Below are 15,155 nucleotides of genomic sequence, written 5' to 3'. Positions count from 1 at the left end.
AGCTAGTTCATCTAAAAGACAGCAACTAAGAGCGCCAATTAAGCGAAACAGAGCACAACAAAACTCTAGTCTGAACTGTCAGCAACTGACAAAGTTCCCTTGGATCCTGAAAAGACAACTTCTATGGTTATTCTCTGTTGAATATGAGCGAAGCAGTTACTTAACCTATACAAGGTTACCAAACGATTATTGCAAGTAAAAATAGCCCTACTCCTACGTTCCTTAAGAATCAAAACCAAAGGTGGACCGTGAAATATGTCTGTATTAACAAAGCCAAGTAAAACAATCAATTTGGGTCCTCATTCTTGATCTAGCCACACGTGACACAGGCTAGAAGTTTTACTTGATCTGTATGTATGCTTGCATCAACCAATTAAGTGAATCTACACGGTACCCCCCACACCACATGCAACACTCAAGATCCCTAATCAAAGCGCCAACTCATATGCACTATTAGTCTTCTCTGCGTCATAAACTTTATAGCTGTAGTCCACTACGCCACCACTTCATCCTCTGGTTGATTTAACTTGCAATCTAACAAATTATACTATAATAATCAAAAGTAGAAAATAAGTTTTAATTATAATTTACGCTATATCATAAAAAAAAACTCTATAAATCTCCTTACTTTTTAAAAGTATTGTAAAACTTTTATCTAAAGAATAAAATCACAAGTCAAAGTTTTCCTTTAATGTATGTTTCATAATTATTTCCCTACATTCAAGTTCATACAAGTAATTTCAAAAGACACTTGCAATTAAGAACTTGTGTGAGCAAAATATATAAAAATATATATTATGCTAGACATGTCTTCTTTTTTCTGCACCGAAACAGAGACAGGCAGAGAAAATTGTTTTTGAGAAAATAACTCTTTATAGAAGGCTAGCTCTTCCGGATTCTTAAACAAGCAAGCAGAATAATTAGTTACCTACATAATTTATTAAGCTTGTGTGTTCTAAATGATAACGTGCAGTCCATAACTGATATATACTACTATCTACAAGTCATTTTCTTATTCAAAAAAATAATAATACTAATAACTATTCATATAGGTCAGTTCTATCTTACTCAAATCAGAAAATATATATTATTCAAACAATTTCCTAATAATTTATTGACACATGGTTAAATAAATAATTTCTGGACTTTATTTATTTATTATTTCCATTTTCATTTTCATTTTTTTTCGTTTACTTATTATTGAGGATACGAAAAATTATTAATTACATTATATCAAATTATTACTAAAACGCGAGTGGAAGATAATTTGATCAATTTGTAGGGAGCGTAGTTTAGGACTCTCCTCCGCCGTAAACATAAATTTATGAATATTCGGCTTTTCTTGTTACAAAATGAAAAACAAGATTCCACTTGCCATACAAAGACTGATTAACAAGATTCTATCATTTTTTTAGATGAATAACAAGATTCTATCAATCACTAATAATGCTTATATAAATAATCGTATGACGAAGTTACTAAAAAAAATATAATAATAATCGTATGACGAAATGATAAGGACACTATACATTTATAAAATAAAATAAAAAATAATAATAATAATATAAATAATAGAGTAGTTTGACCAAGTCAAAATAGGGGAATGCTCCAAATCAAATCACGACTTTCAAAATGACAACTCCTGGGTTACTACTTTGAGAAAAAAAAGAGCGGGAGTGCAGATGGATGGGGCAGTAACCGAGACGAGAGGGCCCCAAACACTGATTTCAGAGGGGACGGACTTGTCAAACGTTTACACCCCGTTTCATCCCCCAAAACCAAAACCCATATCCATCCCCACCTCCTGTTTGCATCAATGCCTAACAGACCGAGCAACGCCTGCACCCGTCACATAAAGTCTCTCAGATTTCTTTCATTGTTGTCTTTCCACCCATCACTTCTCATTGAAATGAAAATATCTCCATTCATTCATTCCCCTTACTTCACCATCCTAATATAATTGTTTGATTAGATTTTACTTGGCTTAGCCCTTCTGAATCGCGAGTATATAATTGTTCGAAGCACAAAATCCATAAGAAAATAAAAATATTAGCATAAAAAAAATCCTTCGACAGGAGAACAATCTTGAGGAATTACATAAAAGAGTTGTCTTTACTACATAAAGTATAACTTATTACATACTATTCTAGAACAAGCAAGAGCTTTTACATAAGAGTTATGGGCAATCTTCGTAACACTTTTTGCTAGCTTGACTTGAACATGGAAGAAAACAACCCTTACCTTATTACAATTAACAATAATATTAATAATCAAGGTAAAAAAAGATAAAACCCTTCCCTAAACTGCTATCTTTCACTGTTTCTCCTACTGACAATAGATCCAAAAGCTGCATCTCTCACAAAAACCGGATGATTTATTGTAACTAACTAGCTAGCCAAACACATTCCATGAATCTCGACTTTAAATTATAAGTTCCCTATCACAACCCTAATATCTTTACTAATTTCTCCTCCAGAGCGGTTTTACTTGGAGGTAATGAAATCTTATTTGAACTATTATCAAGTCAGTAAGTCCATTCCTGAGGCAGGCGAATTTCATAGTTTGCTGCCTCTTCTCGCCGCACGCTTAATTTCTGCTGCATGAGAAGAGCATTTCTCCTGGCCAACAATGCATCTGCAAGAAAACAACCCCAAAAACACAAGCAAATATATAAGTCACAAAATCCAGCTAAGAATTTCACTCCACTTTACTTAAACAAAAAACGTTTTTCATTTCATTAAAGATCCACTCACCATAGTCCACGCCAAAAGTACTCGAGAAACGTGGATGGCAAGTGGCATTGAGGTCATCAATGTTCAAGTTCAGAGCATGAATAACCTTTGCTGGGAGCAGAACAGGGGCACAACCTGTAAACAGAAGGACAACAGAAATAGACACAAACACAATCAAGTCACCACAAAAAACCGAGACAACGGTTTAGTAAGAACATGGGAAAACAAACAAAAGTAGGAGAAACAGGTGGGGGTGATTTACTTGTTTTCTTGCGAGATTCAGGAGGAGGGGCCCCATATTGGCGAGGCAAGAACACCCCAGTTCCAGCACATCCCCTTTTCACACCAGATCCACCTTGCGAAACGGGTCGCGACCCGGATCCGCCATGAGGTAGTATCTGTTGATTTTGGGGCTTAACTTGGAGAGGGTGGTGCCATGCAGACTGAGGCAAAGGGCGCGTTGAATTCACACTCTCATACTCATACCCAAACTCGCGCACTCTGTTCTGAACCTGTTGTTGTTGCTGTTGCTGCTGCTGCTGAGTTGACCAGCTAGCCTTGCCTTGCCTTCCCCAAACAGAACCACACTGCTGCTTCAGCACCTGCTCCTGTCTCAACCGCTGGTACTGAACCTACACAACCCAACAATAAACACCATATTCACTCACATGCAAGTTCATTTGCGCATTTCCACAAACAGTTTCGAACATGTTCTTAAGAGGGGTCACCTGAGAGAGACTCTGGTTCGCGAACAATGCAGCGGCGAGATTCTCCGCCGCAATGGGTGGTGGGAGAACGCCACCACCCAGTAATCCTCTGTTCTGAAAATCGAACTTGGACGCATCGCGGTTCATCTTCAACCTCGCGACCTGTCCTGCGGCGGCGTATATCACATCCCAGTTGTCGTCCGCGGCGGAGAAAGGCGTCGGCGATGGTACCCTGGAAGATCCGTTAGGGCTTCCGTCGCCGGAGCCGGCGCTCCGAACAGACCAGCTCCCGATTCCGCTCAGCGTGGACTGAGGAGACCCAGTTAAACCCAGAGTCTTCTGGCTCTGCGAAAACGCCAAAAGTTAGCAACCAAACAAAATAGCGTTTGAATCTAAGAAGAAAGCTCCGAAAGTGTTACCTCAGCTTTGTCGCTGTTTAAGATGGGTACAGTGAGTTGCTGCTTCCGAGTTTCGTTAAGTAGCGAAGCTTGACTCAGCCGGCGAGTAAGGCCGGCGAAGAAATCCTCCTCGTCGCTGCTCTCGGTTTCTGTCCCGAACGAGTCAAACTCGAAGGGGAACTCAGAAGGGAAGCCGAACGCGGCGTCCAACTCAGCATCGACGCCAATCTTGTGATTCTCCTTGTCGAACTCAGCATCTTCAGCAGCTTTAGCCATTGGTGTGGGTGTGCAAAGACAAAGCTACTACCAAGGAAAACAAAACAAAAGGAGATATAAGAGAACAATGGAGAGAGGAGAGGGGGGGTTATGGTTATGGAGCCGTTACGGGGGTTGAAGTTGAAGTTGAAGTTGAAGTTGCTGGTTGAGGAAGATTTAATAATGACCCAGCTGTGTTTGCTGAGTTTGCAGGCCCAGTGACCCAGCAAAGACAGTAGAGAAAAGAGACAACCCAAAAAAAATTAAAAATAAAGTAAGAGAGAGAAAGTAAAAGAGAATAGAGAGAAGGTAATAGATAGAAGTGAGTTGGAGGATAGAATGTTGAGGACAAGTTGCTTTTATTAAGGTTTCAGGGTCCTTTGAAGACAGTTCAAAATCAAATATTGGTATGAAAATGAATAAGAGAGAGAGATGTGGAAATTGTAAGCAAGTGGAATGGCCCAGTGGTTGGGGACATTTGTCCTTGCATGCAACCCACCTGCCATTTGTCTACTCTATCACTAAACTTCAATCTTTAAAATTAATTAAGCGGCAGAGTTACATATTTTACTTTACATATGATTGGCATAAGCATGGGTAAATTCGGTATGGGATGGGACTTTTGCATATTATGCTTCTTCTCCTTCTCTAGGTTTGTTATCTTTTGAAATCAAATTTCAAATTTTTGGATCTATGCACAACTCAGGGAATTTCTATTCACTCACCTAATTCCACCCAACTCCATTTTTTGATTCCTACTTACTTTTCGGTGAATTCTGGTGCTTCGGCTACACTTTCAATTTCAAATTCTTAAGCTTCTGACTCTTGTTTTAAATTATTCCTGATGTAGTTTTTTTTTAGTAGTGATTAGATCTGCTATTGTTGCTGACCGTGATATGAAGGTTATATGCCAATTTGAAAGATGGTGGGGTCGTTCTGTGTAATGTTTATAGTAAAATATTAAAATTAGATGGAGAAGGCCCTTTTTTTGTTTGTTGGGAAAATGAGCCATATGTGCGTTGATACCGTCACTGTATCTGCATATGGATATCTGATTCAAATTTGGAGATTTCTTAATTTTATTATACATTGCTATAATTATTCATGATGATGGATTTTTAATGTATGCAGCAAGTTAGAAACTCTTGAATAGGTAGTTGAGTTCTCCACAACAACGTAAATCTAATTAAGGAGACTATAGCCAAAATAATTTCATAATTTCCCAAATTAAGCTCAACTCCATTTCAAATTGCAAGTCTAATTACCTCGAGACAGTTGGAAAAAAAATTATGTGAACGTACATTAGAAAAAATAAAAGTTAATAAATAATAATAACTTTACATCGGATTTACCAAATTTCGAAAGAATCAAAAATAGTTTTTTATTTTCAAAATAAAATAATTAAATCTTTTGCTAAGACTTGTTTTAAAAAAAAAAAAAAATTATAACAATGTTTTTTTAGAACCAAAATTTACATAACATGATTGAGTTATTTTTGTTTTATGTTTTGAATTTTAACTTTCAAAACAAAAAACAATACAGAAAACACATATTTTTATAACTATTCTATAAAACAGTTTTAAGAATAAAAAAATCAGAACACAATCAAAATAACTCTCCACGTTGCCCTTTAGGGAGTGTTTGATAGAGAGAAAAAAATCATCCAAAAATTTTGATTTCTAAGAATATACGGGATAAATACTGAAAATGTTAAAAAAAATTATTTGATTAGTCAAAATATTTCAAAAAATATTGGGTTGATTTTCACTCAACGTTTCTCTTCCCACAAGGTTTCTTGAAATAACACATTTTGGATGGCATTCTACCTTGGGATTGCTATGTGTTATTTAAAATATTGGAAATAAAATTTTTCCAGGATAGTTATATACTATTTTATACCAAAAATGGTAATATCAGATTGCCGCTATCACTCTCTTGAGAAACAAAATATGTCCACGGACCAAACAGGTAATTAAGTCCTCAACAAGGCCTTTTCATATGGTTACATAGCAAATTAACATCAATAAAAATAATTAGGTTTAATCAGTAGATAATTCAAATTTTAAGTCGATTCAATTCAAATGAGCTGAAATCTTTTTCCATTCAATCGTACACACACATAAATTATTTAAGTTAATAAATTATGTATTATTTGTATTTATTTTTAACTTTATATTGTATTTTAAGTCAACTTTAATTTTTTTCTTAATGTGTCCTTACAATGTAAGAAAAATGAGATTTATATGTTAACAACATCAACATCATCTTTATCCAAAATTAATTGGGATTTTTAATTGGTGAGTACAAAATAAAAAAAGAGACAAAATTAAAAACAAGAAAATCGAAAAATAAGATTGATAATTTATTTGAGATTGTATTTATAATTTATATTTGTATATTAATGTACTTGTTTGTAGTTATACTTAATGAATTCAGATGAATTAATTTTAACTTATTTATGTATTTTTTTGAAATTAAATATTAAATTTTGACCGATTTATATACTAAAAATGCTTATACACCCATAAAATATTCAACTTAAATCAATTCGAATTGAATTTGATTGAACTATATATATATATATATATATTAAAAAAGTGTTTGTCATTTTAAAAATATAATTTTATGTCATTGTAAATGAAATGACTGTAATTTTATCCATGTTTATTGATTTTTTCGGTTCTCTATCCTCCTAATTTCATAGATGAGAATGAATACAAAAAATCATTAGATATACATCAAAACACGTAACTTTACTTAAAGTGATACAAAATTGTGTCATTTAAAATAAAAAAATATACTTATATATATATATATATATATATATATATATATATATTAAATCAAATGACAAAAGGTCCGGTGACTTTTAATTTTATTTTATTCATAAATCATCTTTTCCTCGGGCGAATTACGTAAAATAAATTTTTAATTAACACGTTGAGAGGTTAACCGTAATTACATTTGGACAAATGTGAACGTTACTTCTTTCTCAGGTCACTTTGAGTAATCAAAAGTACATTTGCATACCAATCCGACGTGTTTGGTGGAAGAAGAAAAATCAATAATGCAAATGTCATTTAAAATAATGATTTTTTAATGGTGGTACGACAATTTAAACTTAAAAGTTTTTATTATAAATAACTTAATTGGATTAATTAAATTCCTTATCAGCGGATTAATTTATTTTTAAAAAGCGGGGGGCACAATGCCCTTATCACTATAATTGGATTAATTATAATAGCTTCTATAATTATTAATTATTAATTAAATAATCGTTGTAAAATGTTTTTTAATGACTTTTCATATGTCTTGTGTTATGGATCATCAAATAAATAATAAATAAAATAATTTCAATTCCTTTAATTTGTTTATTTTTTAATTCCTTTTTTATATCAATTACAGAATAAAATAATTGAAATAGGTTATAATTATAAAGAAAAAAGTTATCGAATATTTCAAAACACTTGTAATTGAAAATATTATATAAACAAAGGGGTTGCATTTTCTCCATTTACACGAATGGATAATTTTCTCTAGCTGATACCAGTACAACCAAGTGAGATTCATTGATTTTAAAAAAGAAAAAGAAAAAAACAGATAAAGTGGCTGGCACATATTCAATCTTTGTATAGGACAAAATTTTGTTTTCGTGTAATTGCAAACTTATATTTTTACAAAAATAAAATATGTTATTATATTTATAAAACGAGAATAGTAAAAAAAACAAAAAAAACAAAAAAACAGTGAATCGAGGAGAGAGAAATAAATGAATTGTGAATTATTGAGAAAGTATGAAAAATGACCAAATTTTGAATGCACAAGTCATATAAAATTTTTTAAAAATGTATATTTATGTAGAACTTAAAATATGAATAGGAGTGAGAAGATCATCACCCTAATATTTCGTATTCGTTAGGGGTGTTCATCAACCGATCCAAACCGATTCAAACCGCGGCAATCGAACCGAAAAATCGATAACAGAATAAATCGAAAACCGAAAAATCATAAATTGAAAAAAATCGCAAATTTTAATTGAATTGGATCGATTTTTTGATTGATAGATGAAAACTGATCTAATCCAAACCGATCCAATATATTAATTTTTCTCTACCTACTTGGATCTTTCCCCAATCATAGCCCACAAATTTCTAAACCCAAAACCCATTAACTAGGGGTGTTCGCGGTATGGATTGGATCGATTTTGGAAGCAAAAATCATCTGATCCAATTTCTTCGGTTTGATCATGTCATCATCCATTCGGTTTGAATTTTTTTTCAAATCCGATCCAATCCAATCTAATTTTTTTTGGTTTGGATTGGATCGGTTTTCAGTTTTTTGAAAATCTTAAAAAAAAATTATTATGGTTATTGTGCAAATAACATTTTTTGTATAATAGGCTTTGTAAAAAAAAAATTAAACAGAAAAGTAAATGATGATATAGTTTTTTTTTTTGGCAATGAGATATGAAGCTTTACACAAATAAATTTTTGTTGATGAGATGTGACTAGGTTTTTTCTTGGGTTTAGTTGATGGGTTAATAGGTCTTGGGTTTCAAAAAAAATTGGGCTATGATGGGAGGAAAGACCCAAGTAGGTAGAGGGGAATTAATATATTGGATCGGTTTGGATTGGTTTGGTTTTCATCAACCCATCCGAAAATCGATCAAATCCAATTAAAATTTGAAGTTTTTATTCGGTTCTCGGTTTTTCGGTTTTCGATTTATTCGGTTATCGATTTTTCGGTTCAGTTGTCGAGGTTTGAATCGGTTTGGATCGGTTGATGAACACCCCTACCATTAACTAAACCCCAAAAAAAATCTAGTCACATCTAATTGTTGCGTAAAATCGGCAAGTGCACCGATCGTACCAAGTAATAAAGAGTGAATAGAGTATCGTCTCCACGAGGATTGAGGCACCTAAGTTGTTATAACTATTCCTCTCTTGTTGGATTAATCAAAATAGGTTGAGAATGATTGTAGTTCATGAAACAAACTAAAATAATTAAAGTAAAAATGTAAATGATTCCAAAAGTGTTTTCAGAATGCAAGAACAAAAGATTAAGGATTGAGAAAATATTTGAGAAAATATTGCGGTAAAGAGAAACAAACACCTTTCCGATCCCCACCTTGCAACTTGGATTACGTTTACATTTACCTATTCAATTGATCGAACAATTCATCATATTTTTTATGAGTAGTTAAGCCCTAATCCCTTAGTGACTTTAACCTTGTTAACTCTATTAGAATCTTAATCCCTTAGAAATCCCTTTTCGAGCTAACCCTTAGAATCAATGAACCTTTAACGTTCGCTGTTCATGTAGCCTATCCCTAGTGCGTACATGAACAGTTATCTTATTCTTTGTCAGGAATTAGAATTCCAACATCCATGTTGTAAACCCTAACCCTCGCAACCCTACTAGATTGATCAGTTCCAATAGAATTATAGAATGAAGAACAAGAAAAGATAAATGCAATTAAAATAGATAAACATAAATTTCAACCAAGGTACAAGGGGTTCACATCAAGGGTTGTGACCCTTACCACAATGATAAAACTAGCCAGACATGTTCATGTCTGACAAAATAACAATAAAATAAAGTAGCATTTAAAACCTAGAAGAGAAAGGGAAGATGAAGATCTTCCGTCTTGATCGATCGAATCCTTGAATCTCCGAGAAGCTCCAAGGAATCTCTGCTCTCTTTGTTGTTTTTCTCCTCTTGATTCTCCAAAAGTCCTTTCTCCCTATGTTTCTGATCCTTTTATTAGGTTTTGGGAAAACCTATTTTCCTTTGCACTCCAATTGGGCCTTATTTTAGCTGATTCACACTTAAAAATATATCGCCCGCGCACGGGGCGCCAAGCCTGGCGCCCCAAACTTGGGAGAAACAGAAGCTGAATCTGTAAACGGCGCCCCGGGCGCCAACTCTGGAGTGCCGTGCGCCAGTCCCGCGCGCCGTGCGCCAACTCCCGCGCGCTGGGCGCCAGGTTGGAGCGTCGTGCGCCACCTCCAGCGCTTCGTGCGCGGCCGAAACAGAAGCAAATCGTCGATAAGGCGCCCCGTGCGCCAGGTACCGAGCCCCGTGCGCCAGTTTGGCGCGTCGTGCGCCAACCTCCGCGCGGCGTGCGCCAGCGGGAAATTTGGTTTCTCCGTTTTTGCTCCTTTTTTGCGGCGTTTCGTGCTATTTAACATATAACTTGAGTGAGAACATGATTGAGAAGGAATAATCAATATTTCTTGCATTTAATGACTATTTTCACTCATTTATGATTAATTCCTTGCTTCTTTCAAGTTAGAAAACATCATATGCTAGACGCACATCACTAATCAACAAAATTTTATTTATGTAGAGCTTCATATCTCATTGTCCAAAAAAAACTATAATATGGTTTAATAATGCTTTTTTATTAAAAAAAAATAGAATTACAAAGCCAATATATATAAAATATTTTATTTGCATAATAATCATGAAACAGATTTTAGAATTTTCAAAAAATCAAAAACCGTTCCAATCCAAACCCAAAAAAATTGGATCGGATCGGATCGGATTTGAAAAAAAATCTAAACCGAATGGATGATTACATGATCAAATCAAGGGATTGGATCGGATGATTTTTACTTCCAAAACCGATACAATCCAGACCGCGAACACCACCAGTATTCATCACATCAATAATATATTGAAGTGTGATTATTTCCCTCGTCATATTTTAAGTTCTATACAAAAATATAACTTGTATACAAAATTGGGAAAAGTATTTGTCATTTCAAATGACATAAAGTTATGTCATTTTAAGAGAGAGATAGACAAAATAAAATATTTTTTATTTAAATTTTAAATAAAAAAATCACCTATTTTCTCTTCTATAATTTTTATTCTTTATGTCTATCTCTCTCTTAAAATAACATAACTTATTCATTTAAAATGACAAGCACCAAACCCTAAAAAATTATATGTTCCGTGGATTCAAAATTTAACAATTTTTCATACTTTCTCAATAATTCACACTTTAATTGTTGGGCTTCCTCCTTCAATGCTAAGCCCAAGTCCATTGAGGTGTTTCCCAAAAACCTGAACCTTAAACCCTAGATCTCACATTCTCTATATATTCATTAGTTGTGGGTGGAGGTTAGGTTAGAAGATAGAGATTAGAAATTTGAGAGAAAATTGTTTGAGCAAAGTTTTATGCTTTGTATTTGAGAGATCTCTAGAGAGAGTTTGAGTTAAACATATCTAGAGAGGTTTGATTATCACCATTGTTGGAGAGGTTGAGTTTGGGTGGAGGCTAGGTGTTCGCCGACTTGTTAAGCTGGAATACAAAGACGACATGAGCATTGTAGAACACCTCAACACCTACAAAGGTATTATGAATCAGCTGTCAAAGGCTGAGATGAAAATTGATGACGAGATGTAGGCCTTACTGCTGTTGAGCTCGCTGCCATAAAGCTGGGATACTCTAGTGGTGACCTTAAATAATTCGACTCCAAATGGAAAATTGAAGATGGATGTCGTGACTGACAACCTCCTGGGGCGAAGAAGCCAGGAAAAGAGAACGAGGTATTTCGAGCACGTCTGAGGCCAACGTTGCAGAGAACAGAGGGAAATTCGACTCCCGAGGTAGAAGCAAAAGTCGGGGTCGAGATCGTGATAGAAGAGGAAAGTCCAGAGGTCGGTCAAAACCGAGATATGAGTTGAAGTGTTTTTACTGTGGAAAGACAGGTCATAAGAAGCCAGACTGTTAGACCCTGCAGAATGACGAGAAGAACGGCTCTATGAAGCCGGATCAAATTGTTCCCAAGAAAAGGGATAACAAGAGAGCTACTGCGGTGGCTGCCAACCCAGATGTCGATATATTTCTCCTAGGTGAGGATAATTATTTGAATGTTGCCTATGATGACTGCACCTGGATTGTTGACTCCGGTGCCTCCTTCCACATTACTCCATACAAAGGTTTTTTCTCCTCTTACCGAGGTGGTAATTTTGGAGTCGTGAAGGTGGAAAATCAAGTGACCAGCAAGATTGTTGGTGTCAGTGATGTAACTCTGACCCCGGATGTCGGGTGCCGACTTGTGTTGAAAGATGTAAGGCATGTTCCTGACATGCGTTTGAACATAATCTCGGCAGGCAAGCATGATGATGTCGGGTTAGTGAACTACTTCGGTAGTGTTAGATGGAAGCTGGCCAAGGAAAACTTGGTTGTGGCCCGAGGTAAGAAGGAAGGCTCCTTGTACGTGATGCAAGGAAAGATTAATGGCGAAGAATCCAATTATGTCCGAGGTGAACCTAGCTTGGAGCTATGGCACAAGCGTATCAGCCACATGAGCGAGAAAGGGCTCCAGATCCTGAACAAGAAAGGATTACTGACCGGGTTGAAAGGTCAAGCGTTGAAAAGTTGCACACACTGCCTAGCTGGAAAGCAGCACCGGGTTTCTTGTGTGAGACCGGATCAACCCAGACGACGTAGGTATATTTCTTTTGTTTCTTTTATTGATAACCACTGCCGCAAAGTGTGGGTGTATTTGTTGAAGTCTAAAGACCAGGTACTTCAGTCCTTTAAAGAATTTCATGCAATGGTTGAAAGGGAGACTGGCAAGAAATTGAAGGTGGTCAGGACTGACAATGGTGGTGAGTATTGCGACCCATTTGATGCATACGGCAGAGCGGCCGGGATCCGACTTGAGAAGACGCCCCTCAAGACTCCACAGTTGAATGCACTTGCTGAGAGGATGAACATGACTATTGAAGAGAAGGTCTGAAGCATGTTATCCAATGTCGGGTTACCAAAATCATTCTGGGGAGAAGCCGTCAGAACTGCTGTACACTTGATCAACCTCTCACCATCACGGCCACTTGAAGGAGAAATTCCAAAAGAAGTCTGGACAGGTCGAAAAATGGCTTATAATCAACTGAAGATGTTTGGATCTCGAGCTTTCGTGCATATCCCTAAAGATGAAAGGGCTAAACTTGATGCGAAGACAAAAGAATGCATCTATCTTCTTTCGCCGAGATGTGAGCTCGGGTTCCGACTTTGGGATCCAATCAATAAGAAGATAGTGAGAAGACGAGATGTGATATTTCATGAAGATGAGACCATTCATGACATCTCGAACCCCAAATTTCGGGTTACTGTCAGACGTGAAGAAGCCATCCCTACTGTCCGAGCTGAAGCAGGGGGAAAATCAATAAATTGAAGAAAATGATGACCAACAACATTCTAATGATGACCAAGACACTGAGGTCTGAGTTGATGATGAGATTCAGGAAGAGAATGATGAACCGGGTTCTCGAGCTAAAGAACAGTCGAGATATCCAACTCGAGAAAGAAGACCCTCTTCATGATACCAATCTGATGAATACACCGTTGTTGCTGAAAACGGTGAGCCTCAGAGTTATGATGAGGCTGTGACGAGCTCAGAGAAAGAAGAATTGAAAAAGGCAATGCAAAACGATATGAAGTCTCTGCACGAGAATTAGACTTATGTGCTGACCGAGTTGCCTGAAGGAAGACGAGCTTTGAAAAATAAATGGGTCTACAAGATTAAGAATGAAGAGAACGGGCAAAAGCCGATATACAAAGCCCGGATTGTAGTGAAAGGCTGCAATCAGAAAAAAGGAGTAGACTTTGAGAAGATTTTTTCTCCTGTGGTAAAAATGACCTCGGTCCGAACCGTGTTAGCCATGGCGGCTTCGATGGACCTCGAGATAGAACAAATAAACATGAAGACGACCTTTCTTCATGGTGATTTAGAAGAAGAAATTTATATGGAGCAACCTGAAGGGTTCTGAGCTCCAGACCAAGAAGACTTGGTATGTCGGTTGAAGAAGAGCCTCTATGGCTTGAAGCAAGCACCTCGGCAGTGGTACAAGAAATTTGAATCATTCATGACTAATCATAAGTTTGAAAAGGCAGAAGTCGACCACTGCGTATTTATGAAGAGGTATGAGGCTGGAGATTTTCTGATATTGTTGTTATACGTTGACGACATGCTTATTGTAGGGAAAGAAAAATCAAGGATTGCTGCCATGAGGAAGGCGTTGAGCTCGTCCTTCATAAAGAAGGACCTCGGCCCTGCAAAGCAGATTATCGGAGTCAAGATTATCCGAGATAGACAAAAGAAGCTACTGTGGCTAAGTCAAGAGAAGTATATTGAGAAGATTTTGAAGAGATTTAGGATGGACAAAGCCAAAACAATGAGCACCCCCTAGGCGGACACATAAAGCTGAACCAGAAGCAATGTCTGTGATCTGATGAAGACAAAGATGAGATGATGAAGGTCTCGTACCAATCCGCCGTCGGAAGCTTGATGTATGCAATGGTTTGCAGTAGACCCGACTTGGCGTATGCTGTTGGAATGGTAAGCCGGTATCTGTCAAACCCCGGCAAAGAGCACTGGGAAGCAGTGAAGTGGATCTTCAAGTACCTCCGAGATACAACCAACTTATGCCTCCGAGTTGGAGAAGGCAAAGTCGAGTTGCAAGGCTACTCAGATTCTTATTTAGGGGGAGATTCCGACTCAAGGAAGTCGACGACGGGATACATGATGAGATTTGCCGGAGCAACTGTCTCTTGGCAATCAAGACTTCAGAAATGTGTTGCACTAACGACAACTGATGATGAGTACATTGTCGCTACTGAGGCAAGCAAAGAGATGCTGTGGATGAAGAAGTTCCTCATGGAACTCGGCCATGATCAAGACAAGTACGAGCTGGGTTGTGACAATCAAAGCGCAATCCATCTTGCGAAGAACTCGACCTTTCACTCCCGCATTAAGCACATTGATGTGAGGTATCACTGGATCTGGGATGTGGTGGAAGGTGGAGAGCTCGAACTCGTCAAGGTGCACACTGATTGGTCCGACATGACGACAAAGCCGGTTCCAACAAGGAAATTTGAAGACTGTTGTGGAAGAGCTGGGCTGATGCTAAAGCCAACACATTGAAGTCGGAGGGGAGATTTGTTGGGCTTCCTCCTTCAATGCTAAGCCCAAGCCCATTGATGGGTTTTTCAAAAACCCTAAACCTTAAACCCTAGATCTCATCTCCTCTATATATTCATTAGTTGT

The 15,155-nt window shown here is 36.8% G+C and overlaps 1 protein-coding gene across 1 annotated transcript; it reads right to left on the bottom strand.

The window, feature by feature from the left end:
* Window positions 1-2,093: 2,093 nt before the first annotated feature.
* LOC133289602 (uncharacterized) lies at window positions 2,094-4,401 on the bottom strand. Its single transcript, XM_061487589.1, has 5 exons — window positions 3,859-4,401; window positions 3,461-3,784; window positions 2,995-3,364; window positions 2,754-2,867; window positions 2,094-2,634 (listed from the first exon to the last, which is right to left on the bottom strand). Exons 1-5 carry the CDS (start codon window positions 4,111-4,113, stop codon window positions 2,525-2,527), a joined length of 1,173 nt encoding a protein of 390 aa, XP_061343573.1. The 5' UTR covers window positions 4,114-4,401; the 3' UTR covers window positions 2,094-2,524.
* Between the last annotated feature and the right edge of the window lie 10,754 nt (window positions 4,402-15,155).

This window comes from Gastrolobium bilobum, unplaced genomic scaffold (assembly GCF_033153095.1).
Source record: "Gastrolobium bilobum isolate Gb01-03AN ecotype WA unplaced genomic scaffold, APGP_CSIRO_Gbil_v1 utg937, whole genome shotgun sequence".
Classification (NCBI taxonomy): Eukaryota; Viridiplantae; Streptophyta; class Magnoliopsida; order Fabales; family Fabaceae; genus Gastrolobium; species Gastrolobium bilobum.
The sequence above is the reverse complement of the archived record's forward strand: the minus strand, read 5'-3'. Positions and strand labels throughout refer to the sequence as shown.

Excerpts from the sequence above, each read along its gene's own strand:
- LOC133289602 (XM_061487589.1), bottom strand. The coding sequence starts at position 4,113 with ATGGCTAAAGCTGCTGAAGATGCTGAGTTCGACAAGGAGAATCACAAG. Across the intron at positions 2,868-2,994 it reads TGAATCTCGCAAGAAAACAA|GTTGTGCCCCTGTTCTGCTC; the intron begins GTAAATCACCCC and ends TTCTGTTTACAG. Across the intron at positions 2,635-2,753 it reads TACTTTTGGCGTGGACTATG|ATGCATTGTTGGCCAGGAGA; the intron begins GTGAGTGGATCT and ends GTTTTCTTGCAG.